This window comes from Chiroxiphia lanceolata, chromosome 5 (genome assembly GCF_009829145.1).
Source record: "Chiroxiphia lanceolata isolate bChiLan1 chromosome 5, bChiLan1.pri, whole genome shotgun sequence".
In the NCBI taxonomy this organism is placed as follows: Eukaryota; Metazoa; Chordata; class Aves; order Passeriformes; family Pipridae; genus Chiroxiphia; species Chiroxiphia lanceolata.
Window position 1 is genome coordinate 15,622,228 of NC_045641.1, and position 11,114 is coordinate 15,633,341.

Sequence of the window (11,114 nt, forward strand, 5' to 3'; positions counted from 1 at the left end):
CTTGCAGGAGAGTCAAGCACTCTGTACCCACTGAGAACTACATTTTTGTGTATGTATGGTTTTGTGGGCAGCAGCTGTAAATCCTGGTTTTGAGTGTGGCCATGACAATTTACAAATGCCATGAGTCCTCTGCCAGCTGAAACTTGGGTAGCAAGGGGGTCGCTTGGCTGGCTGAATACTTCTGGGATTCACCATCTCTCTGGACTAACCTAACTCTTCACAGGGGTTCAAACACTGAGTTAACACACTGATGTGTCTTCATATTAGAGCCAAATTCCAATTTTCAAGGTACGAATCAGTTGCTCAAACAGCAGAGGCGTGGTTAGCACAGGTCTGCCTGTGCAGATGAATGGTGGTAGAGCTGCTCTGTAGTATTGGCTGTAGCCAGCTGCAATGAACTTTGGCTTATGCAGTGATAATGGACATCAAGCAGTCAGAGAGAGAAGTAACGTTTTCTTCTGGGTCTTCCTTTATCCAATTCAGTGTGCTGGGTCCTGGGGCTCAGGGGCAGTGGGAGCGTGTGTGTGAGGGTTCTGGTTGGCCTGATGTGGGGCGGGTTGTGGGCCAGAGAGCTCTTCGGCTTTTTCCACTGAGTGAAGGAGCGAACGGGAAAACCCCCGGCTCTGGGCCGGGTACGTTCGTCCCTCGCCGTGCGGGCGCCAAAGGCCCGCGCTCGCGCTGCCGCAGCCGGCACTGAGGGCACGGCGCTGCCTGTGCCCGCCCCGCGCAGCGCGCAGGCGCGTTCCCCGCGCGGCGGTGTCGGGGCGGGCCCGGGCGGGCGGAAGCGGCGGCGGGGGAGATGCTGGCGGCGGCCGCGGGGCGACGCGTGGCCTGCGCCGTGTCCGGCGGCGTGGACAGCGCCGTGGCCGCGCTGCTGCTGCGCCGCCGAGGTGCGGGGCGTCCGGGGGTGGGAGAGCCCCGGCTCGGCCCCGCCGCGCTGTGGGGGCCTCGGTTCCCCTCCCCGTCCCCTCTGGGCCGGTCCTCACCTCGGGCAGGGCACCGCGGGGAGCCGGGTGCTAATACGACATATCGTCCTATTAGACTGCCAGAAGAGCTTGGTTTAAGTTAGCTGTTAGCTACAGGGAAGAACACAGCCATACAATAACTGTACTGTAAAGCTTAGTAAGATGTTTGCTTAGCACAGGCTAATCGCGTCTTCTGAAGGAAGCAGTTAGTCAAGAAAGTCTTGAAAAACACAGGTTTTGGGTCCAGGCTGTAAGAATTCAACTTTTTAAGTGATTCTTACCTTCGTTTCATAGGCTACCAGGTGACAGGCGTGTTTATGAAGAACTGGGACCCCCTGGATGAACAGGGAGCTTGCTCCGTTGACAGAGATTGCGAGGATGCTTACCGGGTTTGCCAGAAGCTCGATATTCCATTTCACCAGGTTTCCTACGTGAAGGAATACTGGAATGAAGTATTCAGGTAGAAACACATTTGCAATAGATGGTATTTCAGTATATTAGTGTGGTACTGTGTTATGATGAAAAGCAAGAATGGACAGATTATGGGCAATGGCAATGCACTGCAGTATTATCAGTGCTAAGAGGAAGTCCTGAAGCCTGTTAAATATTGGAGGAATTATTTTCTCTCTGATTTGTTTTTAGGTCAGAATTTATATCCTAGTTTTTGTATGTTATTTTTTAAATCAGTAGAGGATTTCTCCCTAGTTGTGCATGTGTAGCAATTGGTTTGTTGCAGCTTGTGTCTTCAGCTACCCATGTACTGGCCCAACCTTATTGCAACCCGAAAAAAACCCATTTAATAGGGTGCTATTATTTATTATTGTCTGTGTGCATAACTTAGGCAGTGCATTTTACATAATGTGTACTGAATCCACCGTACCACAAAACGATCATAAGCTAGCCTTGCTTCTTTAAACTATGACAAATTTGAAATTGTTTAGACTCTAAAGGGAGTGCTCAGATTTTCTGTGAATTTGTTGCACTTTAGTGGAAATTCTGCATTGGAAAGGCTGAGAGTTTTTCGTGGGGGAAAGGATAAGAAGGGACACATTAGTATAACAGCATAATTGATCTTTATGCACTGAACATAAATACATAGAAGTTGTTCCCTGATCTTCATCATTCCCCTTTAAGTAGTACTGTTATTACTGAGGAATAACCTGCTGCTTCTACTGCATGTTGAAATGACATCAAGCTGAGCACCAAACCTTTGAGCAGTCTGAAGAAAATAACAGGACAGCCTTGTTCTGAGAAAGTTTATTCAATTTTTTCCCTTTTGGTGTGAGAGAATGAATAAGTGTTATCAAGCTGCTTGAGGTGTGTGGGGTGTCCATAAATGAACCAAAGTCCACAGAAGTTCAGCTTTGCTTTTGCTTCTCGCCATTTATTAATACAGTGTTTCCAAACATTCTATTACAAATGTCTTTCTTTGTTTCAGAATCCTTTTTTCTTTACTGTCATCAGTGACCTTAAACTTACTCCTCTGGATCTCTCTTTAAAGGGTTAATCATCATAAAACAGCTTTTATCATGAAAACTATTCCAGAACTATTGTCTTTTCCATGGTTTGCGCAAAGCCTTTTTCAGATCTTTACATCAGAGAGAGATCCAGTAGGTATCCTCCATTGCCCTTTCTCTAGTTCTGTGCTTTACTAGAAGCTCTGAACTAATGTGAGCCTGGCGTTGTGTTGAGCCCTATATAAAACTTCCAGTGTACCATAAGAATGTGGTGCTGAGCCAACAAGAGGGAGTCAGTTCTGGGTAGACCCAGATGATTTAATTATTAGTATGAGTTGTCGAATTTAAAACTTCTGAAAAAGGAGTTAGACAAAATAAAGGACACGTTACTTTATTTCCTATTTATTGATGTAATCTATAACATGAATACTAGGATTGCTGTTCTTTTAAATCCAGTCTGTGCCCTCATTTCCTCTTGACTTCACTAGCTACTGAGGACAAGCAAAATAATGCAATGATTAGGCCTTTTGGTATCTCAGGGCATTGCTGTATGCTGGTTTAATTGCATTAGTTATTATTTCAATGTTTTCAAGCAGGTAATGCTAAGTACTTTAATTATGCAACGGTGTAAAACTACAACATAACTTTGAGAATCTTTGAATTTCTAGAAGGAAAGAAAAAGGTCAGGAAAAAGTATGTAAAATTAAGGATGCAGATGAAGTTACTGTCTGTTCCGCTGTGACACAGTAACTCCTGGTGTGTACTGCACCACATTGCCCTTTGAAGAATTAAATAGGGTCGTTTAATTCTAAAAGTAAGTATTTCATAAGAGATGAGTAGGATATGCACAGTGGGCAGCCACGTCTGCCCTGAGGGAGTATTAATTTAACAAAGCAAGGTCACAAGATTATAAATGATCATTTGACTCTGTTCTCAGTGCACTTTGGAAAAAATCTTCCAAGCATTGTTTTTTTGCAGGTTAAAATCTAACGGATATTTTATTTCTGACATAAAATGCTTAGTATGATGGGAACTCAACCTCTCATGTTAATACAGATTGTCCAGTCTCAGATAGTATTATGCATATTAATGATGTTGATAGACTTTGAATCTTTATTTTACAGCGACCTCTTAAAAGAGTATGAATTGGGAAGGACACCTAATCCTGATATTGTGTGTAACAAGCACATCAAATTCAACTACTTTCTGCATTATGCTATGGATAACCTTGGTAAGGAGTTTTGAAGTGTGTCAATACAGAGTGCGTGCCCTGGAAATGCTTACAGGATACAAACTCTTTAAAAAGTGGGGAAAAACATGAGTTTGTGTGCATGCCTAACTCACATATCTCTGTGGCAGTATTTCAATAATTGCAAAGTAATTTGGTTTAGATTTGCTTTTACAAATAGAATCATAGCATGGTTCAGGTTGGAAGGGACCTTTAAAGGTCATCTAGTCCAATCCCCCTGCCCTAGGCAGGGACATCTTCCACTGGATTAGGTTGCTCAAGTGTAGGAACAGATTTAATTCAGGGACGTGCATTGACCTGACCATTAAGTTTTACATTCTTAGGTGGTCCTTAAAGCACAGAAGCACATGTACTGGCATGCTGGTGAATAGTTTACATTAGTTAAATAGCAGGAGTAGGACTATTGTCAATGTAAGACTCCTCTATAGGTTTTCTTCTTTCATTGCTTTCTGCCTTTCTTACTGGATGTTTGCAATCCTGTTTTGAACTGTGAATTTCAAGTACATGCCTTTGTATTTTGTTTGGCTTGTGTTTTCATTGATAGGAGCAGATGCAATTGCTACTGGGCATTATGCTAGGACCTCCTTAGAGGATGAGGAAGTATTTCAACAGAAACATGTTAAAAGACCACAGAGGCTTTTCAGAAACCGTTTTGAAGTTAGAAATAGTAAGTGGTGTCTTCATTTCATGTTTTGTCCTAGATACAAAGAAGAAATTTAAACTATATTTGATGTCACAGAATCAAGGATGTTTGTTACCTTACACAAAATAACCAGTTAAACCCCAGCCTTTGTAGAAGGTTGGTTGTGCAAAACAGCATATTTACATAACTGAAAATGACCCTGACTTGTCAAGTATTACATTTTCTGTTTTAAGAGCCAATTGAAAGTCTGATCTATAGTGAGAAGCATGCCATACCCAAAGGGAAAGAAACTTGCAAACTATCACTATGCAAAGCTGCCATGGTGATGTTTTTGCATTACAGGTTCCCCACTTCCATTTGTTTGATCTGGACTTAAAGAAGTTTATTTTTTTCTTTGTTTTAATTTTATTTCTGGAAAGTTGAAATGGCCCCAGCAGAACCAACATATACAACTATATGTGTGAACCAACTACACATGTGACAGACTATGATTCACAGTTGTAGTATTTCATGATATTCTAAACAGTCTTCTTTACCTTTTTACTGAGATTTTGTATTACTAGTTGTGACTGAACTATTGGCCTGTGGTTTGTGTTCATTTGAATCAAGAAACACATAAGTAGTGTTTGTACAACAGCAGAGCTATTTGTTTTTAAAGGGAGTGGACAGAACGTGACTGAAAAACTCTAATTTTATTTGAGCGGGGCACTCAGAAGATTGCATCTGTTTTAAAGAAAAAAGTCAAACTCTCATCTCAGCGTTGGGAATAATTCCACTGATTGTTCAAATCATTGATTTATATCAGGGAGATTTCAGGGCAAAACAGTGTGGTTTTGAGGAACAGTATACTCTAAGGTATTTTAATCTTCATTCTCTCTTTCACATAAAATGTGAAAATTGTTTTCATTTTTTTGTGTTGTTGATGTCCTTTCCAGTGACATAGGCACTCTTGCAATAGATGAGACAGTGGAAGACTTTGTAAGATTCTGCACAGTACAGAATCTGAATATTTCTAGATCTTTTTAGTGGTGAGAAAATACCCAAACGTTTTCAGTTAGATTTTGAAAAACTAGTCAAATACTGTCTTTAACATATATTTGGAAATAATAAAACTAAAATGTTGTTTGTCAAAATACTAAAGGAAGTTGAGCTATTAATGATAGTTATGTTGAGATGCCTTATGTGTTTCACTTCACAGCTGTGAAACTCCTTCAAGGGGCTGACCTCTTTAAGGACCAGACCTTCTTTCTAAGTCAGATCTCACAGGATGCTTTGAGGAAAACCATTTTTCCTTTAGGGGATTTAACAAAAAGTTTTGTAAAGAAGATAGCAGCAGAACATGACCTTCATCATGTGCTAAAGAAAAAAGAGGCATGGTAACACTTAAACTCTTTTGATTTGTATTTCTCTCTAAATCAGACTTTCCTGAACTTTTTGAACTTTGATCTGTGACAAGTTGTCTGCTTCTGAGCACCATAATAGAATAGGTTGGGAAACATTTTTCTTTGCCGTCTACTTCCTTAAAAGTACTTTTATGAGTTTGTGGTTAGTTGTGTATTTTAGCTTGCAGATATTTTGTCTGCTATTGTACCTCAGAAGAACTAAGGTGAAGGTGAATGTGTAGGATGCTGTGAGCCTGAAGGAAAGCATCCTCTGTCACAGCAGTGGAGAAGCCTTTGGTCTTTACTCTTCATATCTTTTAAAGGCTTCCTCACTATAATTGTCTTTAGAAATTGGATCATCCTGTTTTTCCACAGTTACTTTTAACAAAAAAAAGTTATGTTTCTCTGAGAAATAACACCTCATGAGTTGATCTTAAAAAATGTAGTGGAGGCAGTAGTTGTATTGCTAATGCTGTCTTGATTGCTTTTCACGTTTATATTCATCCTCTGTAAATGGGTATTTGAAGAATGTAGGCAGTAACTGAAGGGAAAACTTATTTGTTTTTGAAAGTTTTTTTTCAAGCGATTATTAGTAGATATTATTTCAGATGTTTTTCTGTGCTTTTATGGATTCAATTCCATGTTTCCTTTTCAGAGTATGGGAGTCTGTTTCATTGGTGAAAGAAACTTTGAAAATTTCCTTCTTGAGGTGAGCAGCACTAAATCTGTGACAATCTTTGTTTTGTTCTGGTGTTCAGTTTTTATAAAAAATCCGCAGCAGTTTGTGGCCCACAATATGTAGTGATGTCCCATCTCCCTTTGAAGTGCCAGGCCTAGGCAGAAGCTCACACCAACAGCTTGTAGGAAGTATCATGCCTCTCCACCAGCTGTCAGTCACTCACTTTCTGCAGCAAAAGGAGTGAACATGCACTTCTTTGTGTGCCAGGCTCTGACAAGTGGTTGGGATGTGAGTGGGGCAAATGGCTGAATCCTGCTGTCCCCTGCCATGTGTGAGAATGGTGGAGTGAAGCCTAAAATTATTTCTTAAAAGGATTACTCTTCCTACTTTTCTCTCTAGAGCAGCATCAAGGAAAAGTTGCTTGGGCAGAGTTTGCTTCTTGAAAAGCTATTTTTCAGCTTCAAGAGAATACAGTGATGAAATCTAAAATATACTGTGAGGTTTTCTTGGGCCATCTTGTGACTTATCTCTTCCTCTTTGGTAGTATTTGGAACCTCAACCAGGTAACTTTGTTTCCATTGAAGATAAGAAGGTGATGGGAACACACAAAGGTAATTGGCTAACCTACCTTGATAGCTTGCTTTTAGGTAAATGGAACAATGCTGCTTATATTTAGAGGCACCAATTTTGTGAAATTCCAGAGAAGTCTACAGGTTTTCCCCAAGTTTTTGTTGAATCGTGGAAACTTGCTTTACACAATATAGAACTTTGAACTACAACTGATTATTGATTGATTATTCCATGTTGCAAGAAAGTAAATGATAATTATTAGAGTTGCTCTGTTGATACTGATTGTTATTTTAATACCAAGAGACCATTGCTCACTTAATTCATTCAAAATGATTGTGCTTCCAGGTTCTTTAGTACCTAAACTTTGCAGAAAAAATGCATCATGAACCTCAGTGATGCTCATTAGGACATCACCAAACATGGGCAGCTTAACTTTCCTTTTCTCCCGTGTGTCCTTCCTTTGCTGTCCTCAGTTTGAGCTGCCATACCCAAGCTCCTCTCCCAAGTAATTTATGATAGTAGGATGTTGCACTGGTATATAAAAGTAAGGGAAACTGGCAAGACTGAATGGTAGCAAAACCACAAACTGAAGCTGAAATAAATGTTTTTATTTTATAAAACCTATGAATGCCATAGTTGAAATGGACTAGTGTGAAATCATGTGCTTCAGGTGCGGATGAAAACTTTCAAGTAGATGTTAGTTTAGTTCATAATTGGCCCACTTCTCTAAGACAGCTTGGTTTGTTATTCTTTGTTTAGTGGTAAAGTTTGGGGAAAATGATTTTTCTGAAAGTAAAAGATTAAAAGTTGCTAGCAGCTTTCCATTTTCATCTTTCCTTAGGTTGGTTCCTCTACACAATAGGCCAGAGGGCTCGGCTGGCAGGCCTCCAGGAAGCTTGGTTTGTTGTAGACAAAGATGTCAGCACTAGAGATGTCTACGTGGTGAGTTAAAACACTGGTGTTTCAAATGACTAATGCAAGCAATTTTGTGTCTGCTGCTGTATGGAATGTGATCCTAAGCTGGGCAGAATTCTTGGCTTTTCTCTTGGAGGAAACAAGAACCAACTAGTGTAGCATCAGCCGACATGAAACATCTTATCCAAAGGGGCTTTTCTTGAGTAGCAAGTTGGTTTAGATTTTGTCATAGAACTTTTCCAAACAAAGGGCAAATACTGAAGAGAATCAGCTTGTCTACTGAGCTCTTATTTTCTACTCTAAAGCATGAGGGTTTTGTCATAGTTAATATGATAATAACTTTAAAAGTTGTTATAATAGGGTTTATAAAAGGTGTAATGTCTTTGTTTATGTATTGCTGCTTTGTTTTTCTAGTAAAAGAATTAGTAGCCAGTAATACAGTTTTACCATTTTGAAAACTCAGGCAGAATATATGTAATACTGCAGCTAATTGGTGTGTTAATGGCTAATCATATGAGATGACTTGGAGTTCTGCAGCTTGCTAGCATTGTTAGTGTTTCTTGCTGTTCATGCAGTTGTTGTTCTTATTTGATACTGATGTGATTATAGTGAAGGTGTTCTGCTACTTGTTGATGTGCCAGTGGTGGTGGGAGACCATAAACAAATGAGAATTGAGAAGAAACAGACAGGAGCACCAAGAAGATTTTGTTATGCCCTACAGTAAGGTTGTGTGTGTGCAACACTGTTGTTGGGGATGTGTTCATTTGGAAAATTGGAGAAGAGGGAGGTAGCATCTTGTTGAGATAGGAGAAAGGAGGACAGTAGACTTCTGAACACAACCTGAAGAAGGCAGAAACATGGTTGGAGGGAAAAGAATACAAGAAGTGACATGACTTTGAAATGCAGAAGACTGACAAATAATTCAGGCTTACTTTAGCCTATTTAAGTGATAATAAATGCTTGCTTTCTTACTCATTTTGCCTTCATTTTGATATGGCTTGATGCTTCCTCTGTATTTCATGCTTTACAAGTTATACACTGGCAAAAACATCAGCATTAAATAAACATGTTTTAAGGCACCATCAAGAGACCACCCTGCTCTGTACAGAGACCTCCTGCGGACCAACCGAGTGCACTGGATAGCAGAGGAACCTCCAGCAGAACTTGTTAGAGAGAAGATGATGGAATGTCATTTCAGGTTTCGGCACCAGATGGCACTGGGTAATCAAACCTTGTTTTATTTTTTCTTTTACTTGATTTGTTAAACTCTGGCAGTGTGTTAATGCAGTTTTGGAAAAATTGTTGAAATGTTTTGGCTTGTCTTTCTGTTTCTGTAGTGTCTTATAAAACGGTATCTTGACTTAGATCTGTTTAGCCTAGTTATGAAAGTTTTTTAATGTGAACATAGGGATTAACTGTCAGGTGTTTGGTCATTTTCTGCCTAGTGCCTTGTGTCCTGACTCTAAACCAAGATGGGAGTGTGTGGGTAACGCTAGTGAAGCCAGCAAGAGCTATCACGCCTGGACAGGTAAGTTATTAGAAGTAGTTTTCTGTCCTTTTTTGTGTTTTAGCTGATCTGGCTAATAAAATAGAGTAACTTTTTTATTAGCTGGAGTAATTAATTTATTATTTAATACTATTTTGTGTGGTTTGGGTTTTTTTTAAGATTTAGTCAGAATAAATGAATGTGCTCGCTTTCCAGCAGGTCTTGCAGAGGCTTGAGTTGGTCACCATGCTGTGTGCAGCTGCTGAAAAGACTCTCCCTGTGTTTGTCTCCTAGTTTGCCGTGTTCTACAAGGGTGACGAGTGCCTGGGCAGCGGGAAGATCCTGAGGTTGGGCCCATCTGTGTATACCATGCAACAGGGCAAAAACCGAGGGGAAAATCCAAAGAAGGAAGAGATTGACAAAATAGAACCAGCAACGTGACACGTGGCATTGTTTATTGAAGGTCTTGGAAGAATTTGCTGCCTGAGAATAATAAAAACTGTAATAACTGTGGCTCCTGTTGATCTCTATGTTCTTAAGGCCAGTTGACCGAAGAGTCCCAGCTCTTGACTGTTAGCACTGAATGAGTTTAAAACTAAAACCAGTGCAGTGCAATTTTGCTGGACTGTGTGGTACTATTTATGTTAATACATATCAAGGGATGTCTTAAGTTGTTAACTGTAATAGTAGCTACACATGCAAGAATTTTAAGATTAAAATCATGTCTGAAATCATAAATATCTCTTATGTGGAAATGAAATGCCTTTTTTTCCCCCTTATTTAAAGGTGCCTATCCCTAGTAAAGTACATATGTTGTTTTGCACTAAATGTATCTTTGTGCTTTGTACTGAAGAAAAGGAGTGAAAGGTGTTCAAATTCAGCATTTTGAATTAACTGCAAGCAAGAGATATTTAATTTTATATAGTTTTATAAAAAATGCTGTGGATTCTTAAACTGTATTAAGTAGTGGTTTCCCATGTTTACATAAATCAGAATTACAAATCTTAGGGACTTAAAAACAGTCTGGAATGTTAAATGTTTTCACACAACTGACTGCTAACTGCTGAGAGCTGAGGCTGTTTGGTTTGTCCCCTGGAGAAAAGAGTGCATTGTTGTGCTTCAGAAAAATGCGAATTTGTAGGAGTTTCCTTGCTGTCTATCTAGCTTAATATAGACCTGATAATAACTAGATCTTACCGTATCTCAAAATTAGGAAGAGCTGAATACCCCACCAAATTATCTATGTTTATAAGGATTGGGTGCATATTGAGGACACCCTAAGCTTATAATAAAACTTTATTACAGCAAGTCAACAAAAATGAATTCCTAACTGTCTCCGAAGTACAGCTCTGCAGGAACAGGACTTTCCAGGTGAGTGTAGAATTTTGAGATTTACATCCGCTCTGGGCAGTAGGAAAGCTGTAGCATGAATAGATCTTTTCAGCAGATCTGAAGGCTTGGGTTGCACGTACATCCTTTTCTGTTGTCTTGGTGTCTTCTAAGAATTCCTTTTGTTTCCTCTGCTAAGAAAAGTAAAAGGGGGAGAAGACTTTTCATTGTCTACCTCCTGATCTGACAAAGTTAAATACAGTTCAGGGAGCCCTATGGAAAAAACCTAGACAGTTAAAATCTTACTTGGCATTACAGTAGATCTACTTGAGAGGGGAAAACCGTCCTTTTTCACTGGTGCTAAAATCAATTAAATTTAAAGTCTGTCTTCAGATCTACTGTCCATCCATGTGCAGGTTAACAGTAAGGACAATTTATG

At 39.8% G+C, this 11,114-nt stretch overlaps 1 protein-coding gene across 1 annotated transcript; it reads left to right on the forward strand.

Annotated features, from left to right (window-relative positions):
* Positions 1 to 767: 767 nt before the first annotated feature.
* On the forward strand, positions 768 to 9,870 carry TRMU (tRNA 5-methylaminomethyl-2-thiouridylate methyltransferase). Its single transcript, XM_032688409.1, has 11 exons — positions 768 to 890; positions 1,260 to 1,425; positions 3,547 to 3,653; positions 4,216 to 4,338; positions 5,513 to 5,685; positions 6,352 to 6,405; positions 6,920 to 6,986; positions 7,787 to 7,887; positions 8,937 to 9,081; positions 9,306 to 9,388; positions 9,641 to 9,870. The coding sequence occupies exons 1-11, from the start codon at positions 800 to 802 to the stop codon at positions 9,785 to 9,787; spliced, it is 1,257 nt and encodes a 418-aa protein (XP_032544300.1). The 5' UTR covers positions 768 to 799; the 3' UTR covers positions 9,788 to 9,870.
* The last annotated feature ends 1,244 nt before the right edge of the window (positions 9,871 to 11,114 follow it).

What these genes read in the sequence shown, in the direction of transcription:
- TRMU (XM_032688409.1), top strand. Translation starts at nt 800, where the DNA reads ATGCTGGCGGCGGCCGCGGGGCGACGCGTGGCCTGCGCCGTGTCCGGC. An exon ending in TACTGGAATGAAGTATTCAG is followed by an intron (nt 1,426 to 3,546) that starts GTAGAAACACAT and finishes TTTATTTTACAG; the next exon opens with CGACCTCTTAAAAGAGTATG. An exon ending in TTATGCTATGGATAACCTTG is followed by an intron (nt 3,654 to 4,215) that starts GTAAGGAGTTTT and finishes TTTCATTGATAG; the next exon opens with GAGCAGATGCAATTGCTACT.